This window comes from Somniosus microcephalus, unplaced genomic scaffold, assembly GCF_052327205.1.
Source record: "Somniosus microcephalus isolate GS21.2 unplaced genomic scaffold, FLI_Smic_1.0 scaffold449, whole genome shotgun sequence".
Lineage (NCBI taxonomy): Eukaryota > Metazoa > Chordata > Chondrichthyes > Squaliformes > Somniosidae > Somniosus > Somniosus microcephalus.
In genome coordinates, this window is record NW_028225636.1 from 226,735 (window position 1) to 240,606 (window position 13,872).

Below are 13,872 nucleotides of genomic sequence, written 5' to 3' on the forward strand. Positions count from 1 at the left end.
AGGGAGAGAGAGACTGGGAGAGAGGGAGAGAGAGACTGGGAGAGAAGAGAGAGAGAGAGGTGAGCCAGAGACAAAGGGATAGACAGAGAGCTAGACAGAGAGCGAGAGTGAGTCAGGGAGAGAGAGATAGACAGACAGAGAGACAGAGAGAGAGAGCGAGAGAGTGAGACAGGGAGAGAGAGACAGAGAAAGAGGGAGAGACAGAGTGAAAGAGGGAGGGGGAGAGTAAAAGAGAAGGAGAGAGATGCAGAGAGGGAGAGCGACACAGAAGTTGACAGTGAGCATAACACAAAGAATTCAACCCAACACAATCGTCGCGAAGCAAAAGGAAAGATATCTGTCATATTGGACAGAAACAACAAAAACCCAAAGCAAACTCAATTGCTACTTGGCCCTAAACAGACAATTCAACATGGCTGATTACCTGACCATGGTAAAGGATAGCAAACTGAGAAAAACCTTGACAATGTACAGACTTAGTGAACATAGCCTGGCGATCGAAAAAGGTAGACACAGGCAGACACGGCTACCAAGAGAGGACAGGATATGCTCTCACTGCAGTCAGGGAGTGGTGGAGACAGAGATGCACTTCCTCACAGCTTGTAGAAAATATCATGGCATAAGGGAGAATTTCTACCCAAAATTCACAAAAATAGGCCCGGAATTCAGAAATTTGAATGACGACCAAAAACTCCCATACCTACTAGGGGAAGAGAGAAATTGTGTAACCTTAGTGGCACACTATGTTACAGCTTGCCATAAACAGAGGGACAACCACTAAATATAAGAAAAGAGTATATACAAATTATATGAATGTATATTTATACACTCAGGGATATATCTGTTTATACACTGTATGGATAGATCTGTACTTTTGTGTACAACCATGAATGTTTTTCGATGCTTTGGCAACATAAGATGTACCTTGTCATGCCAATAAAGCGATTTGAATTGAATTGAATTGAATTGAATTGAGAGAGACAGTGAGAGAGCCAAACAGTGAGAGAGACAGACAGACAGAGAGAGAGACAGTGAGAGAGGCAGAGAGAGAGACAGAGAAACAGAGAGAGAGAGACAGAGAGAGAGAGAGACAGTGAGAGGCAGAGAGAGAGAGAGAGAGAGACAGAGAGAGCGAGAGAGAGAGACAGAGACAGTGAGTGAGAGAGAGAGAGAGAGACAGAGACAGAGAGCAGGACAGGGAGAGACAGAGAGGGAGGGGGAGACAGAGGGATAGAGATGAGGGAGAGAGAGACAAAAAGATAGAGAGGGAGAGCGACGAGGAAGAGAGAGGGAGGCAGAGAGAGAGAGAGAGAGAGCGGGAGAGAGAGAAAGAGAGAGACAGATAGAGACAGAGAGAGAGACAGAGACAATGAGAGAGCCAGGGAGAAGGTAAAGGACAGCAAACTGAGAAAAACCTTGACAATGTACACACTTAGTGAACATAGCCTGGCGATCGAAAAAGGTAGACACAGGCAGACCCGGCTACCAAGAGAGGACAGGATATGCTCTCACTGCAGTCAGGGAGTGGTGGAGACAGAGATGAACTTCCTCACAGCTTGTAGAAAATATCAGGGCATAAGGGAGAATTTCTACCCAAAATTCACAAAAATATGCCCGGAATTCAGAAATTTGAATGACAACCAAAAACTCCCATACCTACTAGGGGAAGAGAGAAATTGTGTAACCTTAGTGGCACACTATGTTACAGCTTGCCATAAACAGAGGGACAACTACTAAATATAAGAAAAGAGTAGAAACAAATTATATGAATGTATATTTATACACTCAGGGATATATCTGTTTATACACTGTATGGATAGATCTGTATTTTTGTGTACAACCATGAATGTTTTTCGATGCTTTGGCAACATAAGATGTACCTTGTCATGCCAATAAAGCGATTTGAATTGAATTGAATTGAATTGAGAAAGAGAGAGACAAAGAGAGAGACAGAGGGAGAGAAAGAGAGAGATAGAGGGAAAGAGAAACAGAGAAAGAGTGTGATATGGAGACCAGAACTGTACACGGTGCTCCAAGTGTGATATGGAGACCAGAATTGTGCACAGTGCTCCAAGTGTGATATGGAGGCCAGAACTGTGCACAGTGCTCCAAGTGTGATATGGAGACCAGAACTGTGCACAGTGCTCCAAGTGTGATATGGAGACCAGAACACAGTGCTCCAAGTGTGATATGGAGACCAGAACTGTACACCGTGCTCCAAGTGTGATATGGAGACCAGAACTGTGCACAGTGCTCCAAGTGTGATATGGAGACCAGAACTGTGCACAGTGCTCCAAGTGTGATATGGAGACCAGAACTGTGCACAGTGCTCCGAGTGTGATATGGAGAGCAGAACTGTGCACTGTGCTCCAAGTGTGATATGGAGACCAGAACTGTGCACAGTGCTCCAAGTGTGATATGGAGACCAGAACTGTGTACAGTACTCCAAGTGTGATATGGAGACCAGAACTGTGTACAGTGCTCCAAGTGTGATATGGACACCAGAGCTGTACACAGTGCTCCAAGTGTGATATGGAGACCAGAACTGTACACAGTTCTCCCAGTGTGATATGGAGACCAGAACTGTACACAGTGCTCCAAGTGTGATATGGAGACCAGAACTGTACACAGTGCTCCCAGTGTGATATGGAGACCAGAACTGTGCACAGTGCTCCCAGTGTGATATAGAGACCAGAACTGTGTACAATGATGGTTAAATACTTTACCCTTTAAACAGATTCATAAGGCGAGAGACAGTAAAATGTTTGATAATTCACTTCATTTATTATTGAGAAAACATTAATTTTAAGCACCCTAAACTCTTACAGAGTAACGGAGATTAGCCTCATGTTGGAGAACACGATTGAAACCAATTCTCTCGACATTACTGTTATCACTCACAGCTTCTCGGAGTCCCGTCAGTGATTTCCGCAGATTGCTGTCTCTGCACTTTGCACACACACACAAACACACACAGGCAATGACCAGGAAGGCGATATTAACTCTTTCCTTCACGGTTTACAATCCGGACTGGGAGCAGCGCGGAGAACAGGACCGAGAGAAAGATAAGGGGTAAGCCATTTAGGACAGAGATGAGGAGGAATTTCTTCGCCCAGAGAGTGGTGAACCTGTGGAATTCTCTACCACAGAAGGCAGTGGAGGCCAATTCATTAAATATATTCAAGAAGGAGTTGGATATATTTCTTAAGGCTAAAGGGATCAAGGGATATGGTGAGAAGGCAGGGACTGGGTACTGAATTTGGATGATCAGCCATCATCTCATTGAATGGCGGAGCAGGCTCAAGGGGCCGAATGGCCTACTCCTGCTCCTATCTTCTATGTTTCTATGACTGACAGTTCGATTCTCTATCACACGGAGGTGACAGTGGCGGAGAGATAGTGAGAGTGAGTGAGTGAGTGAGTGAGAGGGAGTGAGAGGGAGAGGGAGAGAGAGAGAGAGAGACAGAGACAGAGACAGAGACAGTGAGAGAGAGACAATGAGAGCGAGAGAGAGAGAGACAGAGACAGAGAGAGAGAATGAGACAGTGAGAGAGGGGGAGAGAGAGAGGGAGAGACAGTGAGAGAGAGACGGAGAGAGGGAGAGACAGAGAGAGGGAGTGACAGTGAGAGAGAGACGGAGAGAGGGAGAGACAGTGAGAGAGAGAGAAACTCAATTGTTACTTGGCCCTAAACAGACAATACAACATGGCTGATTACCTGACCATGGTAAAGGATAGCAAACTGAGAAAAACCTTGACAATGTAGAGACTTAGTGAACATAGCCTGGCGATCGAAAAAGGTAGACACAGGCAGACACGGCTACCAAGAGAGGACAGGATATGCTCTCACTGCAGTCAAGAAGTGGTGGAGACAGAGATGCACTTCCTCACAGCTTGTAGAAAATATCATGGCATAAGGGAGAATTTCTACCCAAAATTCACAAAAATAGGCCCGGAATTCAGAAATTTGAATGACGACCAAAAACTCCCATACCTACTAGGGGAAGAGAGAAATTGTGTAACCTTAGCGGCACACTATGTTACAGCTTGCCATAAACAGAGGGACAACCACTAAATATAAGAAAAGAGTATATACAAATTATATGAATGTATATTTATACACTCAGGGATATATCTGTTTATACACTGTATGGATAGATCTGTACTTTTGTGTACAACCATGAATGTTTTTCGATGCTTTGGCAACATAAGATGTACCTTGTCATGCCAATAAAGCGATTTGAATTGAATTGAATTGAATTGAGAAAGAGAGAGACAAAGAGAGAGACAGAGACAGAGAGACAGAGGGAGAGGGAGGGAGAGAAAGAGAGAGATAGAGGGAAAGAGAAACAGAGAAAGAGTGTGATATGGAGACCAGAACTGTACACGGAGCTCCAAGTGTGATATGGAGACCAGAACTGTGCACAGTGCTCCAAGTGTGATATGGAGACCAGAACTGTGCACAGTGCTCCGAGTGTGATATGGAGAGCAGAACTGTGCACTGCTCTCCAAGTGTGATATGGAGACCAGAACTGTGCACAGTGCTCCAAGTGTGATATGGAGACCAGAACTGTGTACAGTGCTCCAAGTGTGATATGGAGACCAGAACTGTGTACAGTGCTCCAAGTGTGATATGGACACCAGAGCTGTACACAGTGCTCCAAGTGTGATATGGAGACCAGAACTGTGTACAGTGCTCCAAGTGTGATATGGAGAGCAGAACTGTGCACAGTGCTCCAAGTGTGATATGGAGACCAGAACTGTGCACAGTGCTCCAAGTGTGATATGGAGACCAGAACTGTGCACAGTGCTCCAAGTGTGATATGGAGACCAGAACAGTGCACCAAGTGTGATATGGACACCAGAACTGTGTACAGTGCTCCAAGTGTGATATGGAGACCAGAACTGTGCACAGTGCTCCAAGTGCGATATGGAGACCAGAACTGTGCACAGTGCTCCCAGTGTGATATGGAGACCAGAACTGTGCACAGTGCTCCAAGTGTGATATGGAGACCAGAACTGTGCACAGTGCTCCCAGTGTGATATGGAGACCAGAACTGTGCACAGTGCTCCAAGTGTGATATGGACACCAGAGCTGTACACAGTGCTCCAAGTGTGATATGGAGACCAGAACTGTGCACAGTGCTCCAAGTGTGATATGGAGACCAGAACTGTACACAGTGCTCCAAGTGTGATATGGAGACCAGAACTGTGCACAGTGCTCCAAGTGTGATATGGACACCAGAACTGTACACAGTGCTCCCAGTGTGATATGGAGACCAGAACTGTGCACAGTGGCATAGTGGTTAGCACTGTTGCCTCACAGCGCCAGGGACCCGGGTTCGAATCCAGCCTCGGGCGACTGTCTGTGTGGAGTTTGCACATTCTCCCTGTGTTTGCCTGGGTTTCCTCCGGGTGCTCCGGTTTCCTCCCACAGTCCAAAGATGTGCGGGTTAGGTTGATTGGCTATGATAAATTGACCCTTAGTGTTAGGGGGATTAAATACGTGGGGTTACGGGGATAGGGTGGGATATGTGTTGGTGTATGGGTTACGGGGATCGGGTGGGATATGTGTCGGTGCAGGCTCGATGGGCCGAAATGGCCTCTATCTGCATTGTGGGGTTTCTGTGATTCTGTGATTCTGTGATATGGAGACCAGAACTGTGCACAGTGCTCCAAGTGTGATATGGAGACCAGAACTGTGTACAATGACGGTTAAATACTTTAACCTTTAAACAGATTTATAAGGCGAGAGACAGTAAAATGTTTGATAATTCACTTCATTTATTATTGAGAAAACATTAATTTTAAGCACCCTAAACTCTTACAGAGTAATGGAGATTAGCCTCATGTTGGAGAACACGATTGAAACCAATTCTCTCGACATTACTGTTATCACTCACAGCTTCTCGGAGTCCCGTCAGTGGTTTCCGCAGATTGCTGTCTCTGCACTTTGCACACACACACATACACACACACACACACAAACACACACAGGCAATGACCAGGAAGGCGATATTAACTCTTTCCTTCACGGTTTACAATCCGGACTGGGAGCAGCGTGAAGAACAGGACCGAGAGAAAGATAAGGGGTAAGCCATTTAGGACAGAGATGAGGAGGAATTTCTTCACCCAGAGAGTGGTGAACCTGTGGAATTCTCTACCACAGAAGGCAGTGGAGGCCAATTCATTAAATGTATTCAAGAAGGAGTTGGATATATTTCTTAAGGCTAAAGGGATCAAGGGATATGGTGAGAAGGCAGGGACAGGGTACTGAATTTGGATGATCAGCCATCATCTCATTGAATGGCGGAGCAGGCTCAAGGGGCCGAATGGCCTACTCCTGCTCCTATCTTCTATGTTTCTATGACTGACAGTTCGATTCTCTATCACACGGAGGTGACAGTGGCGGAGAGATAGTGAGAGTGAGTGAGTGAGTGAGTGAGAGGGAGTGAGAGGGAGAGGGAGAGAGAGAGAGAGAGAGACAGAGACAGAGACAGAGACAGTGAGAGAGAGACAATGAGAGGGAGAGAGAGAGAGACAGAGACAGAGAGAGAGAATGAGACAGTGAGAGAGGGAGAGAGAGAGGGAGAGACAGTGAGAGAGAGAGACGGAGAGAGGGAGAGACAGAGAGAGGGAGTGACAGTGAGAGAGAGACGGAGAGAGGGAGAGACAGTGAGAGAGAGAGAAACTCAATTGTTACTTGGCCCTAAACAGACAATACAACATGGCTGATTACCTGACCATGGTAAAGGATAGCAAACTGAGAAAAACCTTGACAATGTAGAGACTTAGTGAACATAGCCTGGCGATCGAAAAAGGTAGACACAGGCAGACACGGCTACCAAGAGAGGACAGGATATGCTCTCACTGCAGTCAGGGAGTGGTGGAGATAGAGATGCACTTCCTCACAGCTTGTAGAAAATATCATGGCATAAGGGAGAATTTCTACCCAAAATTCACAAAAATAGGCCCGGAATTCAGAAATTTGAATGACGACCAAAAACTCCCATACCTACTAGGGGAAGAGAGAAATTGTGTAACCTTAGCGGCACACTATGTTACAGCTTGCCATAAACAGAGGGACAACCACTAAATATAAGAAAAGAGTATATACAAATTATATGAATGTATATTTATACACTCAGGGATATATCTGTTTATACACTGTATGGATAGATCTGTACTTTTGTGCACAACCATGAATGTTTTTCGATGCTTTGGCAACATAAGATGTACCTTGTCATGCCAATAAAGCGATTTGAATTGAATTGAATTGAATTGAATTGAGAGAGACAGTGAGAGAGCCAAACAGTGAGAGAGACAGACAGAGAGAGAGACAGTGAGAGAGGCAGAGAGAGAGACAGAGAAACAGAGAGAGAGAGACAGAGAGAGAGAGAGAGACAGTGAGAGACAGAGAGAGAGAGAGAGAGAGACAGAGAGAGAGAGAGAGAGAGACAGAGAGAGCGAGAGACAGAGACAGAGACAGTGAGTGAGAGAGAGAGAGAGAGAGACAGAGACAGAGAGCAGGACAGGAAGAGACAGAGAGGGAGGGGGAGACAGAGGGATAGAGATGAGGGAGAGAGAGACAAAAAAATAGAGAGGGAGAGCGACGAGGAAGAGAGAGGGAGGCAGAGAGAGAGAGAGAGAGAGTGGGAGAGAGAGAAAGAGAGAGACAGATAGAGACAGAGAGAGAGACAGAGACAATGAGAGAGCCAGGGAGAAGGTAAAGGACAGCAAACTGAGAAAAACCTTGACAATGTACACACTTAGTGAACATAGCCTGGCGATCGAAAAAGGTAGACACAGGCAGACCCGCCTACCAAGAGAGGACAGGATATGCTCTCACTGCAGCCAGGGAGTGGTGGAGACAGAGATGAACTTCCTCACAGCTTGTAGAAAATATCAGGGCATAAGGGAGAATTTCTACCCAAAATTCACAAAAATATGCCCGGAATTCAGAAATTTGAATGACAACCAAAAACTCCCATACCTACTAGGGGAAGAGAGAAATTGTGTAACACTAGCGGCACACTATGTTACAGCTTGCCATAAACAGAGGGACAACCACTAAATATAAGAAAAAAGTATATACAAATTATATGAATGTATATTTATACACTCAGGGATATATCTGTTTATACACTGTATGGATAGATCTGTATTTTTGTGTACAACCATGAATGTTTTTCGATGCTTTGGCAACATAAGGTGTACCTTGTCATGCCAATAAAGCGATTTGAATTGAATTGAATTCAATTGAGAAAGAGAGAGACAAAGAGAGAGACAGAGACAGAGAGACAGAGGGAGAGGGAGGGAGAGAAAGAGAGAGATAGAGGGAAAGAGAAACAGAGAAAGAGTGTGATATGGAGACCAGAACTGTACACGGTGCTCCAAGTGTGATATGGAGACCAGAACTGTGCACAGTGCTCCAAGTGTGATATGGAGACCAGAACTGTGCACAGTGCTCCGAGTGGGATATGGAGAGCAGAACTGTGCACTGTGCTCCAAGTGTGATATGGAGACCAGAACTGTGCACAGTGCTCCAAGTGTGATATGGAGACCAGAACTGTGTACAGTGCTCCAAGTGTGATATGGAGACCAGAACTGTGTACAGTGCTCCAAGTGTGATATGGACACCAGAGCTGTACACAGTGCTCCAAGTGTGATATGGAGAGCAGAACTGTGCACAAGTGCTCCAAGTGTGATATGGAGACCAGAACTGTACACAGTGCTCCAAGTGTGATATGGAAACCAGAACTGTGCACAGTGCTCCAAGTGTGATATGGAGAGCAGAACTGTGTACAGTGCTCCAAGTGTGATATGGAGACCAGAACTGTGTACAGTGCTCCAAGTGTGATATGGAGACCAGAACTGTGCACAGTGCTCCAAGTGTGACATGGAGACCAGAACAGTGCACAGTGCTCCAAGTGTGATATGGAGACCAGAACTGTACACAGTGCTCCAAGTGTGATATGGAGACCAGATCTGTGCACAGTGCTCCAAGTGTGATATGGAGACCAGAACTGTGTACAGTGCTCCAAGTGTGATATGGAGACCAGAACTGTGCACAGTGCTCCAAGTGTGATATGGAGACCAGAACAGTGCACAGTGCTCCAAGTGTGATATGGAGACCAGAACTGTGTACAGTGCTCCAAGTGTGATATGGAGACCAGAACTGTGCACAGTGCTCCGTGTGATATGGAGACCAGAACTGTGCACAGTGCTCCAAGTGTGATATGGAGACCAGAACTGTACACAGTGCTCCAAGTATGATATGGAGACCAGAACTGTGCACAGTGCTCCAAGTGTGATATGGAGACCAGAACTGTGCACAGTGCTCCAAGTGTGATATGGAGACCAGAACTGTGCACAGTGCTCCAAGTGTGATATGGAGACCAGAACTGTGTACAATGACGGTTCAATACTTTAACCTTTAAACAGATTTATAAGGCGAGAGACAGTAAAATGTTTGATAATTCACTTCATTTATTATTGAGAAAACATTAATTTTAAGCACCCTAAACTCTTACAGAGTAACGGAGATTAGCCTCATGTTGGAGAACATGATTGAAACCAATTCTCTCGACATTACTGTTATCATTCACAGCTTCTCGGAGTCCCGTCAGTGATTTCCGCAGATTGCTGTCTCTGCACTTTGCACACACATACACACACACACACACACACATAGGCAATGACCAGGAAGGCAATATTAACTCTTTCCTTCACGGTTTACAATCCGGACTGGGAGCAGCGTGAAGAACAGGACCGAGAGAAAGATAAGGGGTAAGCCATTTAGGACAGAGATGAGGAGGAATTTCTTCACCCAGAGAGTGGTGAACCTGTGGAATTCTCTACCACAGAAGGCAGTGGAGGCCAATTCATTAAATATATTCAAGAAGGAGTTGGATATATTTCTTAAGGCTAAAGGGATCAAGGGATATGGTGAGAAGGCAGGGACAGGGTACTGAATTTGGATGATCAGCCATCATCTCATTGAATGGCGGAGCAGGCTCAAGGGGCCGAATGGCCTACTCCTGCTCCTATCTTCTATGTTTCTATGACTGACAGTTTGATTCTCTATCACATGGAGGTGACAGTGGCGGAGAGCTAGTGAGAGTGAGTGAGTGAGAGGGAGTGAGAGGGAGAGGGAGAGAGAGAGAGAGAGAGAGACAGAGACAGAGACAGAGACAGAGACAGAGACAGTGAGAGAGAGACAATGAGAGGGAGAGAGAGAGAGACAGATACAGAGAGAGAGAATGAGACAGTGAGAGAGGGAGAGAGAGAGGGAGAGACAGTGAGAGAGAGACGGAGAGAGGGAGAGACAGAGAGAGGGAGTGACAGTGAGAGAGAGACGGAGAGAGGGAGAGACAGTGAGAGAGAGAGAAACTCAATTGTTACTTGGCCCTAAACAGACAATACAACATGGCTGATTACCTGACCATGGTAAAGGATAGCAAACTGAGAAAAACCTTGACAATGTAGAGACTTAGTGAACATAGCCTGGCGATCGAAAAAGGTAGACACAGGCAGACACGGCTACCAAGAGAGGACAGGATATGCTCTCACTGCAGTCAGGGAGTGGTGGAGACAGAGATGCACTTCCTCACAGCTTGTAGAAAATATCAGGGCATAAGGGAGAATTTCTACCCAAAATTCACAAAAATAGGCCCGGAATTCAGAAATTTGAATGACGACCAAAAACTCCCATACCTACTCGGGGAAGAGAGAAATTGTGTAACACTAGCGGCACACTATGTTACAGCTTGCCATAAACAGAGGGACAACCACTAAATAAAAAAAAAAGAGTATATACAAATTATATGAATGTATATTTATACACTCAGGGATATATCTGTTTATACACTGTATGGATAGATCTGTACTTTTGTGTACAACCATGAATGTTTTTCGATGCTTTGGCAACATAAGATGTACCTTGTCATGCCAATAAAGCGATTTGAATTGAATTGAATGAGAGGGAGAGAGAGAGAGAGAGACAGAGACAGAGAGAGAGAAAGAATGAGACAGTGAGAGAGAGAATGAGACAGTGAGAGAAAGAATGAGACAGTGCGAGAGAGAGGGAGAGACAGTGAGAGAGAGACAGAGAGAGGGCGAGAGAGAGAGAGCGGGAGAGCGGGAGAGACAGTGAGAGAGATAATGAGACAGAGAGAGAGACAGTGAGAGAGAGAACGAGACAGTGAGAGAGAGAGAGCGAGAGAGTGAGAGAGAGAGCGAGACAGTGAGAGAAAGAATGAGACAGCGAGAGAGGGAGAGAGAGGAGTCTCCGGGCTTCACGCTGCCGGTTAGCTGGAATGTGTTCTGAGCTCCACGCAGGTGCATCCGATGGTGACGCTTAGACTGGATCTGGTGAGGATGACTTGTTGCTCGGATCGATTCCTGTACCAGACGTCCATGGTGTGATTGAGGGGCACGGAGATGAGGCGGCGGCGGCGGAGGTGGTGTTGGTGCGAGCTCTCTTTCCACGGATAGTTGCAGTATTCCTGCTTACACTTGGCCATCTTGATCGTTGGGGGGTAGCGTGCGTGATCCGTGCAGATCCTGGAGGGAGGGAAGAGAATGGATGGCCCTTTATACACTGCCTTGCACAGTCTCAGCACCTCCAAAAAGCTCCACAGCCATTCAAGCACTCTCCCAAACTGTCCTCATGTAGCAACACGCTCGCTTTCTCTCGGACTCTCTGCCTCACTCCCTGTCTCTCTCACACATTCTCTTTCTCTGTCTCTCTCTCTCACTCCCACTCTCTCTCTCTCTCTTTCACTCTCTCTCTCTCTCTCAATTCAATTCAAATGCTTTATTGGCATGAAAGTTTACAGAGAACCATATTGCCAAAGCTTACATAGCAAAAAGGTACAGTTTTCCAACAGTCTGTAGGTGTCAATCGATTTGACATTTGTTGGGTACATACAATATTACTTTTAACAATATTAATTTTAAACAGTCTTACTTTTAAACAGTCCTCAGGTTGTGACATGTTGTTACTCTGTCTCTCTCCAGCTTTCTCTGTCTCTCTCGCCAGCTTTCTGTCTCTCTCTCTCCAGCTTTCTCTCTCTCTCTCTCCAGCTTTCTCTGTCTCTCTCTCCAGCTCTCTCTCTCTCTCTCCAGCTTTCTCTCTCTCTCTCTCCAGCTTTCTCTGTCTCTCTCTCCAGCTCTCTCTCTCTCTCTCTCCAGCTTTCTCTGTCTCTCTCTCGCCAGCTTTCTCTCTCTCTCTCTCTCCAGCTTTCTCTGTCTCTCTCTCCAGCTCTCTCTCTCTCTCTCCAGCTTTCTCTGTCTCTCTCTCGCCAGCTTTCTCTCTCTCTCTCTCTCCAGCTTTCTCTCTCTCTCAGCTTTCTCTGTCTCTCTCTCCAGCTTTCTCTGTCTCTCTCTCCAGCTTTCTCTGTCTCTCTCTCTAGCTTTCTCTGTCTCTCTCCTGCTTTCTCTCTCTCTCTCTAGCTTTCTCTGTCTCTCTCTAGCTTTCTCTGTCTCTCTCTCCAGCTTTCTCTGTCTCTCTCCAGCTTTCCCTGTCTCTCTCTCTCCAGCTTTCTCTGTCTCTCTCTCCAGCTTTCTCTGTCTCTCTCTCCAGCTTTCTCTCTCTCTCTCCAGCTTTTTCTGTCTCTCTCTCTCCAGCTTTTTCTGTCTCTCTCTCTAGCTTTCTCTGTCTCTCGCCAGCTTTCTCTGTCTCTCTCTCTCCAGCTTTCTCTGTCTCTCTCTCCAGCTTTCTCTGTCTCTCTCTCTAGCTTTCTCCAATTCCAATTCCAATTAAAATGCTTTATTGGCATGAAAGTTTACAGAGAACCATATTGCCAAAGCTTACATAGCAAAAAGGTACAGTTTTCCAACATTCTGTAGGTGTCAATCGATTTGACATTTGTTGGGTACATACAATATTACTTTTAAACAATATTAATTTTAAACAGTCTTTGTACTTCATTTGGTACATTCAATATTAATTTTAAACAGTCTCTCTCGCCAGCTTTCTCTCTATCTCTCGCCAGATTTCTCTCTCTCTCTGTCTCTCTCTCTCTCTCTCTCACTTTCTCTCTCTCTGTGTCTCATTCTCTCACTCTCTTTCTCTCTCAGTCTCACTCTCACCCTCACTCTCTCACTGTCTCACTCTCACTCTCTCACTGTCTCACTCTCTGTCCTCTCTGTTTCACTCTCTCACACACTCTCTCTCACTCTCTCTGTTTCACTCTCTCTCACACAGTCTCTGTTTCACTCTCTCTCTCACTCTCTCTGTTTCACTCTCTCTCTCACACACTCGCTCTGTTTCACTCTCTCTCTCACACATTCTCTCTCTCTCACACGTTCTCTCTCTCCAGCGACTCCTCACTTACATGTACTTCCAGGGAGAGAGGGACCGGGAGTTCTGATCTTGGCCCGAGGAGGAATCCTTCTGTTCTATGCAGCTCTCGCCTCTGCTGAGGTTGGGGTGTTGACTGAAGTATTCGGCGGCGGCGGTTCGGTTGCAGGCGTGTTGGTGGGGCGTGGCAAGGCTGTTTCGCCTCCTCCTGCGGAGCCCGAGTCTCTCACCCTCGGCGCAATGCAGCTGTTCGACCAGGAGCAGCGGCACCAGGAAGCAGAGCTGGGGAGAAACAAAAAGAAGAGAAATTGGTTTTGGGGCGGACAGGGGGAGGGTCTGCCTGGTTATGGGGGTGGGGTGTGTCTGGGTCTGGGGGACAGTCTGTCTCGCTCCCTCTCCCTCTATCTCTGTCTGCCTCTTTCTTTCGGTTTCTCTCTCCCTTTCTACATAGCTCCCAATCCCTCTCTCCCTGGAAATGCAAGTAAGTGAGGAGTCGCTCAGAGAGAGAGGGCAAGGGGGAGAGACAGCAGGATAGAGAGAGAGAGAGAGAGAGAGAGTGAGTTAGGG

General features: G+C 46.3%; 1 protein-coding gene across 1 annotated transcript; it reads right to left on the bottom strand.

Annotated features, from left to right (window-relative positions):
- Window positions 1–10,880: 10,880 nt before the first annotated feature.
- Window positions 10,881–13,587, bottom strand: LOC147081746 (uncharacterized; the record flags this gene model as incomplete). Its single annotated transcript, XM_085980726.1, has 2 exons — window positions 10,881–11,564; window positions 13,340–13,587. Coding segments are annotated over 2 exons (504 nt in total), but the record flags the coding sequence as incomplete, so codon positions are not given.
- Between the last annotated feature and the right edge of the window lie 285 nt (window positions 13,588–13,872).